Source organism: Peromyscus maniculatus, chromosome 3 (genome assembly GCF_049852395.1).
Source record: "Peromyscus maniculatus bairdii isolate BWxNUB_F1_BW_parent chromosome 3, HU_Pman_BW_mat_3.1, whole genome shotgun sequence".
NCBI classification, from domain to species: domain Eukaryota; kingdom Metazoa; phylum Chordata; class Mammalia; order Rodentia; family Cricetidae; genus Peromyscus; species Peromyscus maniculatus.
The window spans coordinates 130,804,772-130,826,946 of NC_134854.1; the positions used below are offsets into that span (position 1 = coordinate 130,804,772).

Below are 22,175 nucleotides of genomic sequence, written 5' to 3' on the forward strand. Positions count from 1 at the left end.
GCCGCGGTTGTGTAACGCTGCAGCCGGAGGGGAGGCGACCCGGACGCCTCTGCTCCGGAGGGGGCAGAGGAGGGAGGGAACGCCGGGCACTGTGCCCGGTATCTTTCTGTGCTTGACTAGCCAGGGTGGGTGGGGGCAGTGAGGCACCCTGAAAGGCGGGAGGAGATGGGTGCGCGCCAGTCGGGTGCCGGGCCACCCGCAGGCTGCGCCCCGGAGCTGAGCTCCCGGGAGAGTGAGGGGCCGCCGGCGCAGCTCACACGGTCCACGGTCAGGTGCGCGCGGCGTGCTCGGCGGCGGCCTCGGCTGCCCTAGCGCCTGGCCGCCTGCCCGCTTCCCATGGGGTGACATCCGCCCCGCCCTCGGTCCCTCCCCAAGGCGGGCAATTCCTGGACACTGGGCTGAGCGCTGGGGGGCTGGGAACCGGGGACGGAAAGAAACCCCAGCCTCTGGGGAAGGCCAAGGGGGGGGGGGGGGGGACGACGACTCCCTCCGTTGCGCACCGGTTCCTAGGAGCGGGCCAGGCGGGGGAGGAGGAAGAGGGTTGGGCTGGAGCGACCGAGGGGATATTCCTCTCCCGGCTTGAGTCAGACGCGGGCGGATCCGTCCTCCCCCGTTCCCTCCCAGGAGACGGGAACTTACTTCATTTCCCTGGGGCAGGTTCGCCCACGTTACCAACCTCCCCCCCCCCCACACTCCCCGGTTCCTTCCAGCTTCCGTGCCCCCCACCCAGCTGGGCAGGACTTGGGCTGCGCTGCCACCCCCTCTTTCGGGGAAAGGAGGCCGCAGCCGCAGACACCTGGGGCCCGAGGTTCGGGGCGCGCGGGGGGGGGGGGCACTTCGCAGCCGCCAGAGCGTTGTCCAACACGTGAGACTCATGTGATGAAGCCGGGGGAGGGCGGGCAGGTCGCTCCTTCCCTCCCCGGCAGCGGCCAGACGTGCTTGGAGTCACAGGGTAGAACACGTAGCTTCTACCCACCCACTCGCTCCCATTTAACCCAGCCCGCAGCCTCTCCTTACTCCTCGGCTCGTCCTCTCCAACACCCCCCCCCGCTCCGCCCTAAGCAACCCCCCTTCCCTCCCGCCTCCCCGCCCGCCCCACTTCTCATTCACTTGGCTCGCACGGCGCAGACAGCGCAGCGAGCATACACCGCCAGTCTGTGCGCAGAGCGGGAGCCAGAAGCCGCGGAGACACCCGGCCATGCACGCCCCCAACTAAGCGACGCCTCAAAGCCGCGGCTCCTGGCAGCCCAGCGCATTGCAAGGGAGCTCAGGCTAGCTCAGAGGAACATACCCCTTGAGACCCTCGGATCCTCCCTTCCAGAACAGTTCTCCCGTAGACGCTCTGCTAAGTGCAGACAGGAGCGCGCAGTGGCCCCGGCTCGCCGCATCATGGAGCGGATCCCCAGCGCGCAACCACCTCCTACCTGCCTGCCCAAAGCGCCAGGACTGGAGCACGGAGACCTGTCAGGGTAAGTGTGCACTGTGACCTCTTCAAGTCTCCGCTCCTAGCCTTGTGTTTTGCGCCGCTCTCAACTTGGGGCACCTCTGGGAACATAGGGGGGTTCTTGCATCAATAGGGCGCCTGCAGCCAGTGCGCACTCGGGAGTCACCGCTCTTTCTGGCCCCTCTCCCTACAGGATGGATTTTGCCCACATGTACCAAGTGTACAAGTCCAGACGGGGGATCAAACGGAGCGAGGACAGCAAGGTAGGTGCATCCCTGGGGACCCCATTCCCTAGCCCCTCGCGTGCGCTGAGTTTCCAAGAAAAGTTTGCTTGTTGGAGGTTGGCTGGGGGATTCAAGATGTGGTGAGCCCATTGTCACAACTGAGTGACTTGGGAAAGAGGGGGCAGAGAAGGTGATTCTGGGTGCGTCTCTGCGCCCTTGCAGGATTTTTTTCCCCTGCTGCCGGGCGGGGAGGAAGGGAGGCTTCATGTTCCGTTCCCCGGGCACCCATCGCTTCCATGTACTCCTTGCAGGAAACTTACAAATTGCCGCATCGGCTGATTGAGAAAAAGAGACGTGACCGGATTAACGAGTGCATTGCCCAGTTGAAGGATCTCCTACCCGAACACCTCAAACTTACAGTAAGTGAGAAGCTGGCAGCGCTCCAACCCAGCTCTTCTGCCCAGAGGGCGGGTGGGGGTCACTCGCCGCCTGCAGGCGTCACGAGGAACTGCAGGCTAGACGGGCGGATCAAAGCTCCGGATAGCTCTGGGTTGGAGGGAGCCCATCCCCAGTCCCAATCCTTCCAGGCAGAGGCAGAACCAAAACCCTCTGGGCCCCCTTTATGTTGGCTCCAACACTAGAATAGCTTTCTTTTGGTGATTTTTCACCGCCTGGTAGTTTTCCTGACTTAAAGGAGCAAACCACACACACACACACACACACACTAAACCTTTTCCTTTCCCACCTTCCCTCGATAAGAGGAGGACAACCTTTAATGTGTGCTTTTTTCTTTCCATCATATCATTTAGTGGTAGCCAAAAGCTTTCTAGCTTTTCCTTCGGGAAAAGTATTTGGAAAGGAAGATGAAAAGCCTGCATGAGCTGGAAGTTCTGAAAGGGTGTCAGGGAAACACACACACACACACACACACACACACACACACACACACACACACACACACACGGAAAGCCTGGTTGCCAGACACAGTAGACGTCCCTCCCTGGGTTGACACCACAGCAGAGAAATGTTATCTCTGGAGTCCCCTGAGGTAAGGTCAGGGCAGCTGCTGGAGAAATATATCTGTCAGCTCACTCCTGAGACTGTAACAGCTACCAAAAGGCCTCCAAAGATAGATGACACGTGTTTGGTTTTTTTTTTTTTATCCGTTGATCATCTATATGTATATGTTAAAACATCTGCAAACTTTAAATTTACTAAAGCAGGAAAGGCTCTTCCTGGGTTTATTGTTGTTTACACCCAGCCATCACAAATAAGTGTCTGCAGGGACTTCTCTGACCTCATGGGTGACAGGAACTGTTTGTTTTCTCCCCCACAGACTTTGGGTCACTTGGAGAAAGCAGTGGTCCTGGAGCTTACCTTGAAGCACGTAAAAGCATTGACAAATCTGATTGATCAGCAGCAACAAAAAATCATTGCCCTGCAGAGCGGATTGCAAGCTGGTGAGTGCTGCGGTCTGATTAGCATCTCCCTAAGAGCTCAGCACAAGTAGAGCCCAGGGCACACTGGCTTCTGACCCTCCTGTCTCCATTCACTTTTGCACATTCTTTGGAGGAGATGCTTTTTTATTCTTTCCTAAAAGGTCATACTTTCCATTCGGAGTGCCGCTGTGTGCCACCTGGAATGAATACATATTAGCTCAGTGATGAAACGTCCCTGTGACATTTTGGCCCAAGAGTGTCTAGGTTCTGGGAGACTTCCCCATTCCCCTTTAAAATGCCAAGGCACCTATAATTCTCGTTGTGGGTGTTTTACGGTTGGTCTTCTGAGCCCTCGATCGTGGGTGAACAGGACATAGGCCTGCCCCCAGTGTTTTCCTGTTCCTTTGTTTCCTTGACTTTGGATGTGGGGTGCAGTCTTGGCAGGATGACAGCAGGTTTTTGGTTTTTTTTCCCCTGCGTTTCACTGTGGTTCCCTGAATAGCCACTAGGTATCTTGATGAATTGCACAATCTAACGAAACCACTAGTTTCATCATTCATTCCTATGGAGTTTCAGAGACTCCGTCTAACCTTCACCCCCTTCCAGATCATACAGGCCAAGCCATGGGGAATCCTTACACGTACCCCTCAGGCATTCTTCTCTATCCTGGCCAAGGCCAATATGAGAATCACAAATCACCAAGCCCGTGTGTCTGCCAGTTTTCTTTCTGAAAATAGCAAGTTGATCAGAACTGATCTCTAGGGCAGTCATGGATACAGTATAGGGAAAAGACTTACAAATGAAGAGCCCAGTTAAAGTTCACAAGGGGAATGCAACTGTTTGTTTAATAGGTTGGGTTTTTGTATGTACGGAAGTTGTTGGTTTTAATTTTGTGGGTTTTTTGTTGGTGTTCAGCTATGTTCTTGTTTTGAGACAAGGTCTCAATCTGTAGTCCTGGCTTTCCTAAAACTCAGAAGCTATCCTCCAGCCTCAACCTCCCAAGTGGTGGGATTACAGGTGTGAGCTACAACTTTTACGGGCACAGTGATGCATGCCTGTAGTCCTAGCACTTGAGAGGCAGAGACAGAGCCCCATAAGTTCAAGGCCAGCCTGTTTTGCATAGTGAATTCCAAGCCATTTAAGACTAAATAGGAAGACCCTGTCTTTAAAAAAGGGGGGTTGTTTCTTTAGGTGGTATTGTTTCTATACTGTTTATGACCGTCTGGCTTTCTGCGTTCATGAGACTGTTGCTATACTAATTGATTGGAGATGGGTGTGGTAGCTTAGACTTGTGGTCTCAGCACTCTGAAAGTCGAGATAGGCTTAATATGAGTTCAAGGCCAGCCTGGGTTGCAGAGTAAACCCAACATCGATCTAGGATAAAATGAGGAGACTTCCTCGTTAAAAAAAAAAAGAAAAGAAAAGAAAGAAAAAGAAAAGGAAAAAAGTATGATTGTTGAACGTATAAATACACTAGCATGTTCATATTTTTGTGTCACAAGAAAAACTGCAGATACTAACCTACAAGTCAACAAGAGTAGAAGTAATTTGGTCTATTTCTCAGAGATACTATAAAGGCATTCAAAGTCCTATTTGGGGACAGTGGAATGTACCTAGCCTAGTGATACACCATTGTGCTTAGTGTCAAAGCCCAAGCATAAAAGAAAAAAAAAATCTGTCTCTAAGTGGTAGGAATATGTTGATTTTATTCTTTGTACTTTTCAGTATAATTCTATAGACCTATTACTTTTGGAGCTGGAAATGCAAATTGACTGACAATTTTTTTTTTTTAAACAAAGAAAACCCCTGATGTACCATACAACCTTCTAAAATCCTTCTTTCTGGATCTTTTTTTCTCCAGGTGAGCTGACGGGAAGAAATATCGAAGCAGGACAAGAAATGTTCTGCTCAGGTTTCCAGACGTGTGCCCGGGAGGTGCTTCAGTACCTGACCAAGCATGAGAACACTCGGGACCTGAAGTCTTCCCAGCTTGTCACTCATCTCCACCGCGTGGTCTCCGAGCTGCTGCAGGGTGGTACTTCCCGGAAACCATCGGACTCGGCTCCCAAAGCCATGGACTTCAAAGAGAAACCCAGCTTCCTGGCCAAGGGATCAGAAGGGCCTGGGAAAAACTGTGTGCCAGTCATCCAGCGGACTTTTGCCCCCTCGGGTGGGGAGCAGAGCGGAAGTGATACGGACACAGACAGCGGTTACGGAGGTGAATTGGAGAAGGGTGATTTGCGCAGTGAGCAGTCCTACTTCAAGAGCGATCACGGTCGCAGGTTCACCATGGGAGAACGTGTCAGCACGATCAAGCAAGAATCTGAAGAGCCCCCCACCAAAAAGAGCCGAATGCAGCTCTCAGATGAGGAGGGCCACTTCACCGGCAGTGACCTGATGGGTACCCCGTTTCTGGGCCCCCACCCACATCAGCCTCCCTTCTGCCTGCCCTTCTATCTCATCCCACCTTCGGCAACGGCCTACCTGCCTATGCTGGAGAAATGCTGGTACCCCACCTCTGTACCATTATTATACCCAGGCCTCAATACCTCTGCAGCAGCCCTCTCCAGCTTCATGAACCCAGACAAGATCCCGACTCCCTTGCTCCTGCCCCAGAGACTCCCTTCTCCCTTGGCACATTCGTCCCTTGACTCTTCGGCCTTGCTCCAGGCTCTGAAGCAGATCCCCCCTTTAAACTTAGAAACCAAAGACTAAACTCTTGAAAGAGATCTGCTGCTGCTTCGCTTTCCTTCCTCCCTGATTCCAAAACCACAAAGGTCGGCCCTCCATGCAGACCCACATAGGAGATTCAGAGAATGTGTGTGTGTGTGTGTGTGTGTGTGTGTGTGTGTGTGTGTGTGTGTGTGTGTGTGTGTTTGTATGTATAGGACATTAAGTTCCTTCTGACACAGGGAAGACACGAAAAGGATGACCTCACATCAGATGACAGGGCTGTGGCAGTTCTCTGGGCTTTTCCCTACCCCGAGAAGAGCCCCCTTTGATACAAATCAGTTGGATCTTCATAGGCTTCGAAAGGCTTGATCTCTGAGTCACTCTTCAGTTTGGGGAGCTGGGTCTCTCTGTGGCTTTGAGAGAAGGTGCTTTCAAAAGAGGGCTTTCCAGAGCACAGCTCCCAGCCAGCTGTTAGGACCCCACCCTTCTTCTCCCTTTATTGTCGAGGTGACTCATGGCAGACTGACAGCCAGCGGTCAGACGGAGGAGCTCTCAGCTAAGGTGGTGAGGTAGCCAGCCAGCCGACTCTGGCATGTCCTGGTAGTGGTTTGGACAAATTTCTGCAGGCCTCCTCCCCCACCCCCGCCTCTGATGAATAAAGACAATGAATGCAGTTCCCTAACTCAGGCTTTTGTGGTGATTAGCTTGCTGAGGAACTGAAAAGGGCCCCCTTTGTACAAGCTGAGCTGCTAGGGAACCAAGGTGGACCAGACGGGTCCCAGACCCCATGGCACCTGTTTTCTAGGTCTTGCTTCGATGGTGAGCTGTCCAGGTCTCAGAGGTGGCAGATGCCCTAAGCATCCCAAAGTGTACAAAGCTAAATAATCAATTGCTCCACTTACTACTCAGCTAGACTCGGATTTCAAGCCCTCCTAAAGCTTTGAACCAAGCTTAGCTTTTCCAAGGCCTAGCAGAGCTTTGGCACCCCAAGATCCTTTCTCTAGGCTAATCCCTCTTGCCCGGCAGCATATGGAGTGTCCTTATTGCTAAAAAGGATTCTGTCTCCTTTAAGGAAGTTTTATTTTTGATCCAGAGTCCTTGTTTTCTTGACTTGCTCAGCCAGCCCTGCACCAGCTTTTCGAAATGCACTATGCTTGTGTTTTAACTTCTTTTCCCATTTTTATTTGGGCATAAAAATCGTTGCCTTTATTTGTAAAGCTGTTATAAATATATATTATATAAATATATGACAAAGGAAAACGTTTCAGATGTCTATTTGTATAATTACTTGATCTACACAGTGAGAAAAATGAATGTATTCCTGTTTTTGAAGAGAAGAATAATTCTTTTTCTCTAGAGAGAGGAGAGGTTACAGTGTTTATATTTTGGAACCTTCCTGAAGGTGTGAAATTGTAAATATTTTTATCTAAGTAAATGTTAAGTAGTTGTTTTAAAAATACTTAATAAAATAATCTTTTTCCTGTGGAAGAGAAATGGTCTCCTTGGTTTTAAAAATAACTTCGTGTCATGGTTCTTCTTCACCCTCTTGCCTGAAGACAGTGTCTACTTAATCTTGGTATAATTGCATTTAGCTTTTCATGTGCCTGGCATTATGAACATTATTTATTTATTCATTCATTCATTTATTTTGAGGCAGGGTCACATGTAGTGTAGTCCATGCTGGCACCCAATTTGCTATGTAGCCAAGGCTGGCCTTGACTGGATCTCCTTTCTCCACCTTTTAAATGCTAGGATTACGGCCAGGCTAGGCTTCCTGGAGCAGGAGAGGCATGCCCCCACCACACCTCATTTTATGTAGCGCTGGGGCTTGAACTTGGAGCCTCATACATCTTAGGCAAGCACTCTACCAACTGAGCCACATCCTCAGTCTTTATTATTTTTTAATGAACTCTTGTCAGGGATCTGTACTCACTCTATCCCTGTTTCCAGAGGTAAGTGACAATCACTTAACCCCCCAGGCAGCTTCGGAACTTGATGGGAAGATTTGAGTGTGGGCTCATGGACTGGAGTGTCCAGGGAGGCTGCTGTGGGGCTATGCACATTGGGAAATGATTTAATGGATTATTAAGCAATAATAATTGGTTGGAGATAGCACCTCTTTGCCAAGGCAGGCTAACGCTTTGAAATCTATCAGGTTCTAATGGATTCCCCATATCCTTCAATGCTGCCGAAGGCAGCAGTCCATACTTATTTTCTATAGTCTTCCAACTTCCTCTCTGGGTGTGTGCGGGAACGAGTATCCGTGCTCTTATTTAAAAATAATAATTAGCTGGGAAATGATCCAGCTGAGTATTTTTTTGCTTTCTTCCCATCATCTTGATTTGTCCTGAGGTTTCCTGGTGGACATAATCCAGGCCCCAGAGCATCTGAATCATCCAGAATAGTCTAGCTGTCTGGAGGTCTCCCCTACGGGGAAGCCAACCCCAGGGGATTCTCAGCACCACCTGCAGGCACACAGGACCTTTCAAGTGTCACCTTCTCTGACTCCTGGGGGTCTGAAAATGAAAGTGAGTGTTCGGTGTAGTAGTCAGTGCTGGACGAAAGGGCACAACTGTCCCCAAGCCACACAGTGCTGGGGCAGGGGCCTGGACCTGGGGGACAAGGCCTCAAGGGGCGGGTGTCCTATCAATCCCCTCTTACGCCTGCCCTGACTAGACACTTAAGGATCCTCACACTAACCTGTGGCTCAGATGGTCCCTGAGTCCTGCTTTGGGCAGTCTGCCCTTGCAGCGCCCCAGCCTGCTACCCCCCCCAACCCCCCCCCCCCCAAGCTATGACTCAAGGAGTAGCTGTGGACAGCAGGAAGTGGTGCGAGCACCCTGAACTAAGAATAGACTTGAGGGTTGCACAGGCCGACAACCCAGAACGTCTCTTCTAGAGCCTGCCACGTGAAGCCCCCCCCCCACGCCCACCCCCACCCCGCGCTCCCCAAAAGGCGCAGCTGCCCGTCTGTTTTTCTGCCTCCAGAGTGTCCTGAACTTTTTCTAAGCAGGGTTTCAGGAGCCGATCCAAGGGTGTTCAGGAAGGTGTGTGAAGTGGCTCACATCCCAGCCTTCAGCCCAGTTGGGGACAAAGAAGGCCTCTGTTGAAAAGGGGGTGTGTGTGTATGTGAGCCGTGAGGGGTGAAGCATGGACTCTGGGGCCAAGGAGCTCAGAGGCCTGGGATCTGGCCGCCTTCAGACAGGGCGTGCTCGGCGGGATGGTCTCACCCAGCGCTGACCTGCCGCGCCTGTTGACACGACGTCACGTTTCCGACTAGAGCCTTTCATGTGCGGCCCGCGGCTAAATGCGGCTGCCGGTTCCTGGAAGCAGACGTGCCTGGCACGGCGTCAGCAGAAACCCGATCCCCGGGGAAGCTTGGCAAGGCTTCGGGATCGCTCGGTCCCCCAGAAATAGGGCCTGGCTGCGGGCAAGGCCGCGGCCCCCTGGTGCGCAGCGGGACGGAATCCGAGGGCAGGGAGGGGAGGGGAGGGAGCGCGGGGTGGGGCAGGAGCTGGTTTTAGGCAGAGATTTGGATCCCGGGGCCTAATTAACGCGGATCGACAAGCTTCCCACGGCTCATCCCTCACTAATGCAGCCCTCACGACCTAGAAGCCATAATAATAGTAATAATACATAAAGGCAGGCTCAGAGAAGGGAGGTAACTTGCCCACGGTCATCTAGCTTCAGAGTGGGGTCGTGCCTCTGTGGGCTTTGTGGAACTGTTACGGAGAATCAAGAAAACAGCTTTCACAGAGCCTCCTCCTGAATCGGGGCTGTAGCATTTAGTATTTGCCAGGCAGGCACTTCTCAGAGCACCCCCCACACACACAAGGACACAACGATCACAACATTTGCACGTAGTGGGTACAATTCCCATGATTCTGAGAATGAAATGAAGAGGCAGAGAAGGTAAGTAAGCACTTGCTCAGAGTCACACAGCTCCAGTAGTAAACTACAAATTAAACCTAAGCAGTTAGGCTGTGGAGTCTATCGCTTAACTACAAAACTACCTTGTCCTTCTTGTTACATTAACAATAAAAAAAAAATAGTAAAAGTAGTGATAATCACAATCTACATTATTTTGAATATTTTCCTTATTCTGGACTTTTGTTAAACATTTTATGTGACTCTCTTTCTGGTTTTTGTTTTTTGAGACAGGGTCTCATGTAGCCCAGGCTGGCTCTAGCTCTCTATCCTCCTTGTGGCCAAGAATTTGTCAGCTCCTCGGTAACAGGATTAGAGCCACGTGCTGGCTGAATTCTACTTCTTGTAGCAGCTGTGAAGAGTGGGCAATAATATGCCACTACCCCCACTTTTAAAATAAGGTCCCACTATGTAGCCCTGGCTGGCCTCAAACTCATGATCTTCCTGCCTCAACCTCTAAGTGCTGGGATTAGACTATGGCCACTACGCCCAGCTAAAGCAATTTTAAAATTGCATTTATTTATTTTTATTTACTTACTTACTATCTATATGGGCAAAGTATGTGTTGTGGTGGGAGGCGTAACCAGAGGACACATTGTGAGGACTGGTTCTTTCCTTCCATCTTGTGAGTCCTGCGGATTGAACTTGGATCATCAGGCTTGGCAGCCAATGCCTTAACCCACTGAGCCCTCTTTTAAAATGCTTTTTTTCCCCTTTTATTTTTACTTTATGGATCTGAATGTTTTGCCTGTGTGCATGAATATGTATCACGTGCATACCTAGTGCCTTGGAGGCCAGAAAAGGGCATCAGATCCCATAGGGCAGGAGTTATAGGTGGTTGTGAGCTGCCATTTAGGTGCTGAGAACTGAACCCTGGTCCTCTCAAAGAGCTGTCAGTACTCTTAACCACTGAGCCATCTCTGCAGTCCAATGTTTTGTTGTTGTTGTTGTTTGATTGGTTTTTGTTTTTAACATGCCTCTTTTACAAATGTCAAAGGTGGAGCTCAGAGGGAAGGCGTGTTACCTGAGGCGATCCATTGTGCTAGGGACAAGCCACACTCTCAAGTTCAGGTTTACTTGTTTGTTTGTTTGGTGTTTTGAGACAGGGTTTCTCTGTGTAGCCCTGGCTATCCTGGAACTCATGCTGCAGACCAGGCTGGCCCTGAACTCAAAGATCCACCAGCCTCTGCCTCGGGAGTGCTGGGATTAAAGGCGCGCGCCACCGCTGACTAGCCAAATTTACTTCCAACTAGAGCTGCAACAGTGCTGATCTTTGGCATGCAGTCTTTATTTTCAGCTTCACAGAAGCCCTGTGGATGCCTATTGGGGGACCGAACTACCGAGCTCAGAGAAAGTCATTTGCCTAACACTTCATCCAATGCCTTACATTAAATGTCCTCCCACCCACGACTCCATCCCACGCCCAAGAAGACTGTTGCCTGAAGAACTAAAGCACAGATTCACAGGGTTGTGCACACCTGTAATCCTAGCACTCAGCAGGTAGAGCCAGGAGGATTGGGAGTTCAAAGTCAACATCAGGACTTAGCAAGTTCTGGGTAGGTGATCCTATCTAAAACAAAAACAAAAGCAATCAGCAACAGTAAAACATGGAGCTGGAGGTACAGCTCAGTTCATAGACTACTTGCTTGGCTTATACAAGGTCCTGGATTCCATTCATGGTACCACATAAATATGTGTGGGGATATACAGTTGTAATGCCAGCCCTCTTCTTGGAGGCAGAAGGATCAGATTAGGTTATCCTTGGCTATACAGAGTTCAAAGCCAGCCTGGGCTACACATGACTCTGTCTTAAGCAGCAAGCAAGCTACAAACAAACAAAAAACCAGAACAACCAAAATAAATAAATAAACAAACAAACAAATGAATGGATGGATGGATAGACGGATGAATAAATAAATATAAAAAGACCTGGCTGGGACCCTGAATCTGATAAAGGTTGGAGGCATCCCTCAGGAGAGGCAGCATTCAACAGGCTACCGTCAGTGGCAAGGTGGCCGTCCTGAGTGTGGAACTCTCTAGAAGGAAACTTCACTAGTCCAGAAAAAGACCACAGAGGTGCCTGTCTCTTTCGGGTTGAGCCCATGCTGACTCATCCTTCTCTCGACCTTGGCTGTGGCTCTGGGGTCTGGCGGATGAGGAACAGCAAATGTGGAAGGCCACCTTATCAGGTTAGAGTCTGGAGGACTACTGTGTATCTCCCGGGCCCCTGGAACCCCTGAAGGGCCCCCAAAGGAGACAGAATGTGTTGAGATCCTTTGTGATTTCAGACAAAGACTTATGTGTCTCCCGAGACCCAGTCTTCCCAGAGGAACCTGCATGGCGAGAGGGAGGAAGAATTCCAGTGGAAAACTATGGCTAAGGAGTTTGAAGGTCCCAGACTAGGCCCCCTTCCCTCCTTCACCTAGGATTCTGAGGGAGATCAACTGCACAGGCCGTCCCTCCACCCACCCGGAACCACTCCCGGTTTCTCCCCAGCCATCTGCCTGGCTGCCTACAGCCCGGGAACATGAGCCGGCAGAGCCCCTCCCCTTGGCAGTGGAAGTCCGGGTGTCCCTGCGGGGCCATCCTATCTTGTGATGGGACTGGCTGCGGGCCCAGACGGTGTCTTCTGTTAGAGACAGGCCCTCTCTTCCTGCGCGAATGGAGGTAGGACATGAGAACAGGTACCAGGACTCTGAAGACGGGGTCAACCTCAGGCTGGCACCAAGGGCGTGTGACACCAGCTGCTGCTGCCCCCACAGTCCCTCTCCTGCCTCCCCACCACACACAACACAGTTTTCAGGGGACAAGAGGAAGGAAACACGTGCTTATTTGTTTGTTTAGAGAGAATTTTTTTAAAAAGCCCAATGTGGTGGCTCGTGCCTGTAATAAGCTCAGCACTTCTGAAGGGGAGGCAGGAGAATCACTGAGGGTTTAAAGCCAGCCTGGGCTACAGGGTTAGACCCTGTTTCCAAAAAAAAAGAAGAAGAAAAAGGAAAGAAAAATAAAAAGGAAATTAAAAAAAAAAAAAGGAAATCAATCTTGAAGGGGTAAGGGGTAGGGCTGGCAATTCTGCAAGGATTTTAGGACAGTGTTTCCCAACCAGAGGGTCAAATGAGCCTTTCACAGGGGTCACCTAAGACCATCAAAAAACACAGATATTTACATTACAATTCATAACAGTAGCAAATTTACAGTTATGAAGCAGCAATGAAAATAATTTTATGGTTGGGGGGGGGCGGTCACCACAACATGAGGAACTGTTTTAAAGGGTCGCAGCGTTAGGAAGGTTGAGAACCACTGTCTTAGGAGAACTCGTCAAAGAGAAAGATAAAAGAAAAGAGAAAGAGGGAGGGAGGGAGGGAGGAAGAAAAGAAAGGGCCAAGGAACAAGCAGGCTGAGCTGTAGCTTAATTGGTAGAGATTTGCCCAGTGTGCACAAGACCCTGGGGTCTATCCATACACACCAAAGCCAGGAATGGTGCCGGTTCCCTATGATCCCTGCACCAGAGGTAGCGGCAGGAGGCTTAGAAGTTTGAGATCACCCTCTGATACATTGCGGGTTTGAGGCCACCCTGGGCTACATGAGACCTGTCTCAAAGAGAGAGAGAGAGAGAGGAAGAGGTTTTAAGTATACCTCATGTTTTGTATCTTTTCTAGTCAGTGGACAGAAATAACAAAAATGGAAGCCACCCCGTTTAAAAGATGCAAAGGACATGAGTAGAATTCCTCTAAAGGAGACACCCAAGTGGCCAGAGCGCATGAAAGGCTGCTCAACCTCATTAGTCATCCGGGAACTGCAACTCAAAACCACCACAGTGCATCACTTCACACCCACGAGGGCAGCTATGACAACAACAATCATTTTTAAAAAATGAGAAAATAACAAGTGCTGTCGAGGAGGTGGAGAGATGATGGGAGGTGGCTACAGAGAGTGCAGAGTGGTGTAGAATTGGGGAAAACGGCTTGCTCACAAGGGTACCGAAATATCTGAATACACACGGTTCTTTTTGTGGTCCCTAAGGAATGAAGGCAGGGGTCCAAATAAATAGGTAGATGCAAATGCTCCCAGCAGCATGTCTACAAGGGTCGGCGTGAGCAACCCAGTGTCTATATGCAGACGAAGGTATTAGTGAACTGTGGTGTAGGCATGCAGTGGAATAATGCTAAGTCACTAAAAGTAGTGAAGTGGGGTCGGTGAGACGGCTCGGCAGGTAAGCGCTCTTGCTACCAAGGCTGGTGACCTGAGTTTGATTCCCGGGATCAACATAATGGGAAGGGGGAAACCACCCATTCTAGTTGTCCTCTGATCTCCCACATAGAAGTAAAGAATAAATTTTGTAATTAAAAAAAAAAAAAAAGCAAAGCAGTGGCCCAGCAACAAGAGAGATGAACCCCACAGACATTACGTTTAGTAAAAACAAACCAGACACGGAAGGTCACGTGTTAGAGAAATCTTCAATATGAAATATACAGATTGGATAAAATCACAGAGGCAGAACGCAGATTGGTGATTGCCGGGACCTGGGGGGTGGGGGCGTGAGTAGATGGTTTGGTGATTAAGAGTGACTGCTGCTCTTCCAGAGGACTGGAGCTCAATTCCCAGCTCCCACATGGTGGCTCACAAACTGCCTGTAGCCGGGCGGTGATGGCACATGCCTTTAACCCCAGCACTAGAGAGACAGAGCCAGGCGGATCTCTGTGAGTTCGAGGCCAGCCTGAGCTACAGAGTGAGTTCCAGGAAAGGCACCAAAGCTACACAGAGAAACCTTGTCTCGAAAAACCAAAAACCAAAAACCAACCAAACAAACAAACAAACTGCCTGGAACTTCTGCTCCAGGGGACACCCTCTTCTGGCCTCCCTGGGTACCAGGCACACACAAGGTACACATACGTACATGTAGGTAAACTCTCACGTAAAACAAAGACAAACACATCTTTAGAAGATTAATAGAAATCTCTCCTGGGGTGTGGGGGTGTTGTTAGAATGCTTGCTTACTTAGCACATACAGGGACCTGGATTTGACCCCCAGAGCTACATACAATCAAGTGTGGTAGTGTATACTTGTAAAACCTGCAGAGGTAGGGGCAAAAGGACTGAAAGCTCAAAGGTTATCCCGACTACCTAGTGAATTTAAAGATAGATAGACAGACAGACAGACAGGGATAGATAGACAGACAGACAGACAAACAGATAAGATATAAGAATAATAGAGCAGCAAGAGACCTGAGTTCAAGGCTCACCATTAGAAAAAAAAAGAGAGAGAGACTAGCATGATTAATCATCTGTTTATTAATCTCATAGCTTCAAAGTTGAATTCAGTTTTACCCATAATATGTATACCCTACATCTATTTCTCCTTCTGTATTACTTAGGAGCAAATTTAGACGTTATATAGTTCCATTTGTAAGTATTTCAGTATTTACCTCTGTAGGGAAGGGGATATTTACCTGGGGGCCAGACCCAGCTTGCCACCAGCTTGCTTCCATTTTACCTACCCAGCATTCCACCATAGTCCAATCCCAATCCCTAGTACAGATCTCTAAAAGATAATATTCTAAAAGAAAAACAAGTGGGGCAGTGGTGGTGCACACCTTTAATCCCAGCACTCTGGTTCAGATTCATCTCTCCAGCCCCTTGGTTTCAAATTTTAAAAACATGAAAAAAGAGTCCACCTGTTTTACTATCCTGTCTTCTACCCCCAGCAAACTCACCCACAAATAGATGGGTAGGAATGTTTTAAGTTCTTTAGAGATTAATTATATGAAATCATAAAATATAAATGCAGACAATTATTAGTCTCCTTTTCTTTCCACACAAAAATAGCATGCTATTCATGCTATTCCTCACTTCTAATTTAACTTAATGTCCACGTGGGAACTGATCCACATAAATACACAAATGTTCAGTTCTCCCTTACAACTGTATTGTAATGGCAACTCATTACACAGATGTACTATCATTTGACTAGTTCCCTATTAGCCATTTGTAGGTTCTCCCTCTCCCTTCCCCCTCCTCCTGTGTGTGTGTGTGTGTGTGTGTGTGTGTGTGTGTGTGTGTGGTGTTATTGTTGTTGTTGTTGCTGCTGCTGCTTTTGAGACAGAATCTCATGTAGCCCTTGTCTAGCCCTCCTATCTCTACCTCTCAAGTACTAACTAGGGTTACAGGTGTGTATCACCATGCCTGACATTTTTTTTTTTTTTGATAGGGTCTCACTATCATCAGGCTCTGAACTTGTGAACCTCCTGCCTACTTTTTCTGAGTACTGGGATGCATGTACCACCATGATGTTTGGCTAAGGGTTATTTTTGATGTTTTGCCATTACCAAAAGAGCTGCAATGAGTAATTGCATACAGACGCCACTTTGTAGGTGTATAACAATGTTTATGGGGTAAACTCCCTAGTGAGATTTCTTGGAAGGAAGTATGAGCATCTGGTCACACACACCTACACATGGCACCAACATCCCAGCACTTAGGAGGCTGAGGCAGGAGGATTCTGATTTTGAGGGAAGCCTGAGCCTACTTAGTAAGATGCTGTGTGAGATCCTGAAATATTGTGTAAAAATATTTCTTTTGTACCCCTTATCTATCTATCTATCTATCTATCTATCTATCTATCTATCTATCTATCTACCTATCTACCATCTGTCTATCTGTCACCTGTCTCTGTGTGCACACTCATATGTGTTAGTACAGGTATACATGTACTAGTATGTGGAGATCAGAGGACAGCCTCAGGTATTATTCTTGCCTTCTGCTTCATTTGAGGCAGGGTCTCTGTAGCTTGCTGATGCATATGACTAACTGACCCTCAAGCTCCTAGGAATTCTCATGTCTCTCTCTTCCATCTTCCATTAGAAGCGCCAGGATAAGAGATGTTCAGTTTCTCATCCAGCTTCACACGGGTCCTGGAAATTCAAATTCCGGTCTTCACTTTGCCCACTGAGCCATCTCCCCAGCCCTCTATTTATTTATTTATTTATTTATTTATTTATTTATTTATTTATTTATTTATTTATGCAATATAATTTGTGTAATATGTGTTACAATAAAATGAACCGAAAGGAGAATGGAATTCCAAGCTAACCTGAAAAGTCTGCACGCAGTGGGTTGCAAAGAAGCAGAAGGTTTGCTAGGACCCTGCACTCTGGGAAGAAGGCAACGCCACGCCAAAGGGCTGGGAAGGCCTGTGCTGTTAACAGGGCCTTCATACTTACTGGAGAGAGGCGCTGAGCGTTCACACATTCCGCAGCCCCAAAGAGTAAGAGACATCTCACCCTCGGCTGTGTGACCTTGAGAAACCTTGTCACCTCCTTGAGTCTGTTTCTTCCATCACCAAAGGGGGGTCAAAGTGATCTTCTAAAGACTGCTGGGACATTGAAAAGGACTCCTTGAGTGGACATGCCGCATCCGGTGCCAATCAGTCTACAGCAGGCGTTAGTGCATTCACGGAGACTTACACTACAGTGCAAATGACTGATGGAGCCAGCCATCTTTCCCGAGAAACACTAGAGGAGGATGGAGAGGGATATGGGGAGAAGCTGCCGGAGGACTCTTTACAGCCACACAAGGCAGATGCACTTTTTTTGGAACTCTGTTTTACACTTATACAAACCTAGAATCAGTGAGATCAAGTGACTCACCCAAGGTCATACAACAAGCAGATGGCACAGGCAGGGTTTCACCCAAGGCATGACTCAAATGTCCTTGCCGACAGAACCCTGGATACCAGAAGAATGCTGGATGCCAAAACGGACAGAGATGTTAAGAGGGAAGAAAGCCAGACACAGAGTCCCTACTTCATGCACAGGGCTGATGGACCCACTGGGCTGTAGGAAAGATGCTCTAGCTTCCTATGTCCCCCATCCTGGGAAAGAATGTCTCTCCAAAGGAGAGGCATTGAGATTATCTAATAAGAAAAATTATTGGGTCAATGAGATGGGTCAGTGGGTAAAAGCACTTGCTGCCAAGCCTGATGACCTGAGTTCGATCCCTAGAACCCACATTGTGGAAGGAGAGATCCAACTCTCACAAGTTGTCCCCTGTCCTCTATGCACACTGTGATATGCATGCGCATATATCAGCATTAATAAACAAACAAACAAACACAATTTCTTTTTTTTTTTTAAATCAGGCCTCATGGAGCTTGCCTATGTTAAGTTTAGAGCTATATTCACTTAGCATTTCCTCTAAGGAGGGAAAGATATTATACTAACACATACCTCAGTTCATTAGGACTTCTTTGGGGGTCCTGACTAGCCAGGGCTATACTAAGGCCTCCACGGGAGAGAAAAGAAGATGGGGGCGGGGTGAAGTCTAGCACTGGCTTCCAAGTCTGGCTGCGTACTAGAGTGTTTTCCAGGGCGGTGGCCTTGGCTCCCCTGACCCGCGGCTTTGCAAGGACCAGTCTTGTAGACAAGGCGCTCACTGTGCAGGCATGTTCCAAGTGACTGGCCCAGAGTCCCAGCCAGCTGGGGCCTGCTCCAGTGAGTCAGCCCTTCACGGAGGAAAAAGCTGTGGGGCCTGGTCCCTAAGTCACTTTTTCCAGCAGGGCCCCGTCTTGGACTGGCTTCCAGCAGGGCTTAAGTTTTCCCTTTGGGATTCAGCATGGGGTATTCCCAGGGGGCGCTGGCCAGCATGGGGGACAGGTCAGACTGTACAGCTTAGCCATAGACAAGTCACTGGAAACGGCCATCTGAAATATGCTGCTTTTCCCATCCATAAAATGAGAATGAAAAGTTACAAGGGGTAAGTCTCTATTGGTACTGCAACTGTGACCAAAGGGTCACAAGCTAGGGTCAGATGGAGCATAATAAAGTCCCGCCACAGGCCACTGCGGCACAGCAGGTCACCTGGAGAATAGGTGGCAGCGGGGGCTCGCCAGTCAGCTTACTTTCCTGAAAGACGACGCTCCCTCTGGCCCTCTGGGTGTTAAAGCAATCCTCATTTATCTCCCGTGAACATCTTCCCTCAGCTGTGCCCCATCATCCCCTGCAACTGCCCAGGGTAGAGTTTCAAATCAGGTCAGCTTGCCTTCCCGTCTGGTACCCCTGGCTTCCCAGGACTCCTGAGGCCACTCCACATACCCAAGGTGGGCATCCCTGATTCAACAGGACAGGCTGCTGGGACGGTGTTGGGGAGCAGCCGTCGGCCTTCGGTAGTCTAGGGTATAAATCTTTTTGTCTCGAGAAAAGAGGTGCCTGTCTGGCCACCTCCAAGGCCTAGCTTAGTCTTGATGAGTAGTGAAGGTAATCCTGACCCACCAGGGGTTTAGGAGTACACAGTGACACAAACTCCTGTCCTCATGAAGCTAACAGTATAAGGAGGACGTATGTGAACAGGAAAGCTGCACAAAGAGAAGCCAACGATCTGGGATAAAGTGAAGACAGAGCACAGGGAAGCAGGCCACGGGGCTGGGGACGGTCTGCAGTATTTGGGAAAAGGTTTACCTGAGCAGGGATGGGTAAGCAGTTGTCTGGTTGAGGTAGGTGGCAAAGAGTGTGAGAAAAGTTTGCTATGGCTCCAACAGCCCACCCTCACTCCCACCAAAACTCTGTCGAAAATGATGGACTCCTAGTACTTAGAATATGACCTTATTTGAAGTCTTTTGCTACCATTGTGTGTCATCAGATATGGTTTATACTTTGTGTGGATTGAACCCAGTACTTTGTATATTCTAGGCAAGTACTGTAACAACTGAACTAGGTCTCAGTTTCCCCTCCCTTCTTTTCAGTGTTGGAGATGAAATCCAGGGCCCTCATATGTTGGGCAAGCACTCTGCCACTGAGCTATATCTACAACCCTTGGTTTTTAGAGACAAGTCTTGATACATAACTAAGATAGTGCTAGATTCATAATTCTCCTACCTCACCTCTGGAGGGCTAAGATTATAGACATGCTCAGTGAATATGGTCCTTCAGAAGTAATCAAATTAACATGAAGTCATCAGGCTAGATTTTAATACTGATTGGTGGGTTTGTTGTTGTTGTTTGTTTGTTTATTTAGTTAGTTAGCTGTTTGGTTGGTTGGTTTGGACAGGGTCTCACTGCATAGCCCAGGTTGGCCTCAAACTTCTAGTGATGCTCCTGTCTCAGCCACCCACTTGGTGGGATTACACGTGAATCACTAGAGTCTGCCTTTCTGTAAATAGTTTTTCTTTCTTCTTTTTTGACAGTAGCACAGATTAAACCTTGGACAATCATCTACCCCAGCCCTCGCAGCCAACCTTTCTGATTGTTGATTTTATATAAAGGGATGGTTTTTGAGGATGGAGGCGGAGACAGAGCCATGCTTCTATCAGTCAAGGAACACTGTTAGGTCAGAAGCTAGTGGTGGTACAAGGAGCACCCTCAGGAGGAAGGAGCACCCTCAGGAGGAAGGGGAACCCTCAGCAGGAAGGAGCACCCTCAGGAGGAAGGAGCACCCTCAGGAGGAAGGAGCACCCTCAGGAGGAAGGGGCACCCTCAGGAGGAAGGGGCACCCTCAGGAGGAAGGAGCACCCTCAGGAGGAAGCAGCCAGACACAGGCCTTGATCTCGGACTCCTAAGACACAGAACACCAAAGCAGTCATCCCTGGTATTCAAAGACACTGGACTGCTGTCCTTGGCGGACAAGCCCAGCCAGGAGGCTGAGGGGACAAGGGGCCAAGGGGCAGAGGAAATAGTCCTGGCCAAAGCTGGGAGGCCTCATGAGGCAGGTTTGAAAGCAAAGCCACCCGCCTGGAATGCAGTCAAAATTCCTTTACATGAATGAGACAGAACTGAATCAGTGTGGCACCTCCTGCCACTATAGAAACAACACTCAAAATAAAAACCTTGAAGACGCATAGATGGTTCAAGATAAGCTGGGGGTGGGAAGGAAGTGACTGAGCTCTCAGGGGCTTCCCTGTGAGGGTGGGGCCTGGAATCTTCAGTCTGGGCTGTGTGCTCTCAGGTCAATCGTCCCTGGGCTCCAGTGTTTTTTCCTCCTTCGTCCAGGACATTCTGTGACCGTGACACTAGCCGTGCCGCTAGCTTGTGTACAATGCACGGGATGTGAGGGAGAGAAGAGGCCAGGCAGAGCAGCAACTTCGTTCTTGTGCTTGCCATCTCGTTGGGTGCTGACACTCATTCTGACCGTATGTAAGACAGATAGCAGGTTCAGGCCTCAGGGCTGGAGCAGCATCTTCCCTCACAGGAACCCCAATACCTCCTGGGCAGAGGCCCTGAGTGGCCATGTTCGTATTCCTCGGCTCTCCTTGATTGGATAAGACAGTCCACACATGATCTGATCAGGCCAATAAGGATCTTTCCCTGGGATTTCGGTGACTGGATCTGGGGGTAGGATTAGGGGTGGGAGCAGAGTGGGTGTGGGGGAATGACATCTCTGTTCCGCTGCACTTTCCTGAGCCACTCAAGATTCTGGTCTTGGAGCGTCTCTGTATTGCTTGGGGGGGGAGGGGGGCAAGCAGTTTCTGTCCAGGTGTTCTGATGCCCAGGAGTTGACTTTGTCAGCTTCAGCCGTTGTTAACGAGGCGACTGAGACCCTGCAATTGGCTTTGGTGTGTATTGTCCTGGCCCAAGGTTGTCCCTGTCCTCTTTGGAATCTCTCCCTAGAGTTAAGGGACTCATCATTGGTAGTACTTGAAGTACTGAGTCTCCATGACACCTGGCCTTTGTTGCTTCACTCTGCAAACTATTTGAGTCAGGAGTCAACCTCCCCCTCACTCATCTTAGAGTAAGGGAAACTGAGGCCCAATAAAAAGAACGTGACACGCACAGGACAGAAGGAACCCTGGAGAGTTCAAGCCCTAATCCAGGAAGGGATAATCCTTCTTTCATAAGATTTTTGGCAAGCATTTCCATTCAGATAAAAAGGGGGAACTGCCAAAGGCTGGTTGGGACCAGAAGCGAGGGCAGGAAGGCTAATGCCACCTTCAATCCCCGGGAGCCTAGTAATCCTTAGACACACAGGGTTAGGAATACATTCTGTGCTCAAGAGATGGTTAAAAAATAAAATAAAATAAAATCACTCTGCTATTTATTGAGTACCTTACTACATATCCTCTTCTATTCCCTGTTTTATGTTGATTTCTAGACAAGGTCTCATGTAGCCCCGGATGGTCCTGAACTTGCAACATAGCAGAGACATGACCTTGAACTTCTGATTCTTCTGCCTCAGGGTTTACAAGCCTAAACCACCATGCTAGCCCAATTTATTTGATGCCGTGGATCCAATCCAGGGTTTTGTGCACGCTGTGAAAGCGTGTTACAAACTGAGATACATCCAGGCATTGTGCAAGATCAGTCAATGTCACACAGCAAGAGCCTGTCTCCAAAACAAAATAAAATCAATCGCTGGCTCCCAGCCAAGAATGGGACTTCTGCCCCTAATCACAACTACTTGGAAGGTTGGGGCAGGAGGATTGAAAATCCCAGACCATGTCGGGCAATTAAGTCTCTCTCTCTCTCTCTCTCTCTCTCTCTC

General features: G+C 49.2%; 1 protein-coding gene across 1 annotated transcript; it reads left to right on the forward strand.

Moving 5' to 3' along the window:
* The first annotated feature begins 157 nt into the window (after positions 1–157).
* Positions 158–7,274, forward strand: Bhlhe40 (basic helix-loop-helix family member e40). The gene is made up of 5 exons (XM_006985034.4): positions 158–1,469; positions 1,638–1,707; positions 1,980–2,087; positions 3,005–3,128; positions 4,969–7,274. The coding sequence occupies exons 1-5, from the start codon at positions 880–882 to the stop codon at positions 5,820–5,822; spliced, it is 1,746 nt and encodes a 581-aa protein (XP_006985096.2). The 5' UTR covers positions 158–879; the 3' UTR covers positions 5,823–7,274.
* The last annotated feature ends 14,901 nt before the right edge of the window (positions 7,275–22,175 follow it).

Coding starts and splice junctions, on each gene's coding strand:
- Bhlhe40 (XM_006985034.4), top strand. CDS start 880: ATGAAGCCGGGGGAGGGCGGGCAGGTCGCTCCTTCCCTCCCCGGCAGC. Junction 2,088..3,004: donor CCGAACACCTCAAACTTACA/GTAAGTGAGAAG, acceptor TCTCCCCCACAG/ACTTTGGGTCACTTGGAGAA. Junction 3,129..4,968: donor GCAGAGCGGATTGCAAGCTG/GTGAGTGCTGCG, acceptor TTTTTTCTCCAG/GTGAGCTGACGGGAAGAAAT.